General features: G+C 43.9%; 1 protein-coding gene across 1 annotated transcript; it reads right to left on the reverse strand.

Moving 5' to 3' along the window:
* Positions 1-594: 594 nt before the first annotated feature.
* Positions 595-1653, reverse strand: LOC147819323 (general transcription factor II-I repeat domain-containing protein 2-like; the record flags this gene model as incomplete). Its single annotated transcript, XM_087173062.1, has 1 exon — positions 595-1653. A coding segment is annotated over exon 1 (1059 nt), but the record flags the coding sequence as incomplete, so codon positions are not given.
* Between the last annotated feature and the right edge of the window lie 549 nt (positions 1654-2202).

Raw genomic sequence — 2202 nt, forward strand, 5'->3', positions numbered from 1 at the left:
ATGATTCAGTGAGACTGTTCTATTTGTGTGACAGACCTGCATCACTCAATGAAGAAAATATTAGGGTTTTGTAAAATTTTATTTACAGAGAAACACACAACTCCTTTAAATTACAACTGTGAGAAATGACTCACATTGCAAAAACAAAAAACATTGCATCCAACTGTTGTAACTAAATTATTGCATTGAATGCTCATCAGAAAAACAATAGACACTGTTTTTTAATACTCACACTGTTTTAACAACTCTGGCAGTTATCTTGCTGCCAATTGATAGTGTACACATTGTCTCTGTATCCGTGAAGCTCCAAAAAGTTCGAATGGACCCTTGTATGTCTCCACTGTCTGTGTACATATTCGCAGCTTTGTGCACACGCGGAGTAAGGGTTGTCAGTTAATGGGAACAATGCAGACGGTCACCTCCATTTGCAAGATCATCAAAGTCTGGCGTCATGTGTGATGTTGCAATGCGCAACACAGAGGACACATGTTCATCCGTCAGACGTGATCTGTAACGTGACTTGTTATAGTTCATCACGGAAAATGTTTGTTCGCAGACATAGGTGGAGCCAAACAAAACAAGCATCCTTCGTACATGCCTGCGCAGGTTCGGGAACTGCGTTTCGTTCAGTGCACCATAGAAGCTGTCCAGTGTGGAGGTGCTGAACTTCTCTCTCAGAATCAGATCGCACTGGATGTCAATCAGTTCGAGTTGCACATCTGGGGGCGCTTTCTCGCTGTCGAATGAGAAGGGAGTGGACACCAGCTCCAGTTCTGCATTAATCTTCTCAAAGTCAGAGAAACGGCGGTTGAACTCAGTGTGGAGGTGTGTCAGAGTAGTGGAGTATCTGTCAGTGTGGCGGGGTGGCACATTCAGTGTAGCCAGCGTTGGGAAATGTGTGAAACACTTGTTGCTCATATGTCGAGAAAACAGGATCAGCTTGGCTTTGAACGCTGTCACGTGTGAATACAGCTCATGCACAAATGCGTTCTTCCCCTGTAACTTCACATTTAGGTCATTTAGATGGCTCAGTACATCCACCCCAAATGCAAAGTCACACATCCAATCCAAGTCTTGCAACTCGGTAAACTCGTCTGCTTTACCTACATTCCCCAGGAACGTCATGATCTCTCCTCTCAACTCCCACACACGATGAAGCACCTTTCCCAGGCTCAGCCAGCGAACATTGGAGTGGTACAGCACGTCCGTGTGCTCTGCTCCACTTTCCTCCAGCAGCTGAATAAACTGGCGGTGGTTGAGCCCTCGGGCCCGGATTAAGTTTACGAGTTTTACCACCGTTTTGGTGACATGATCCAGTTGCAACACAGATTTACACAGGGATTCTTGGTGAATGATGCAGTGTAGGAAAATCAAATCTGAGTTGGGATTGTCATCTTTCACCCGGTCCTGTATCCTCCGCAAAAGCCCGACGTTTTTACCGGTGAGGTTCGGAGATCCATCAGTTGTCACGTTCAGTAATTTAGTCCATGGCAGGTTGAATTTCTCCAAACATCCTGACACGCAACAGATCGTATAGCACTTTTCACCTCTGTGGATGTCGCGGGCCGGACTGAGACAGCCCACGGGCCGGGTCTGGCCCGCAGGCCGTAAAATGCCCATGTGTGTCTTAGCTGCTCGCTCTTTACAGCCCATGACTATCTAGACTTTCTACATGTTTAAAAGTCTTCAAATGGTTCAGAATGCTGCAGCTAGAATTGTTACTAAATCCAGAAAATTTGACCATGTTAAATGATTTTAACCTCCCTTCATTGAATTCCTGTCCATATCAGATCAGACTTTAAGGTGCTTTTTATGGCATATAAGGCCTAAATGGACTTGCTCCTTCATACTTGTCTCATCTGCTTAAACCTTATACTACATCTTAAATAATGATGGACAAGACCAGAATCACATGATATATTTGTATATATTAGTATATTTTTTGTCGATTGATGTTTTTTATTCTACGTCGTTGTTTCGTCTGACAATGGAGAAAATAATGTACACAAAGGAAGAACACCAGGCTTTAAAGTTTACCAGATATGGTAACATCCCATACCGGCAGTATGTTGACTGTTCCACAAGGGAAAATAAGACACTGGATCTGCTGTATGCAAGTGTCAAGGAGTCCTATACTGCTTCAGCTCTACCACCACTTGGCAGATCAGATCATAATCTGTTTTTTCTTCAGCCTTCCTACAA

The sequence above is a fragment of the Seriola lalandi genome, unplaced genomic scaffold, assembly GCF_002814215.2.
Source record: "Seriola lalandi dorsalis isolate HSWRI2012SDOR001 ecotype SW California unplaced genomic scaffold, Sedor1 jcf7180002054028, whole genome shotgun sequence".
NCBI lineage: Eukaryota > Metazoa > Chordata > Actinopteri > Carangiformes > Carangidae > Seriola > Seriola lalandi.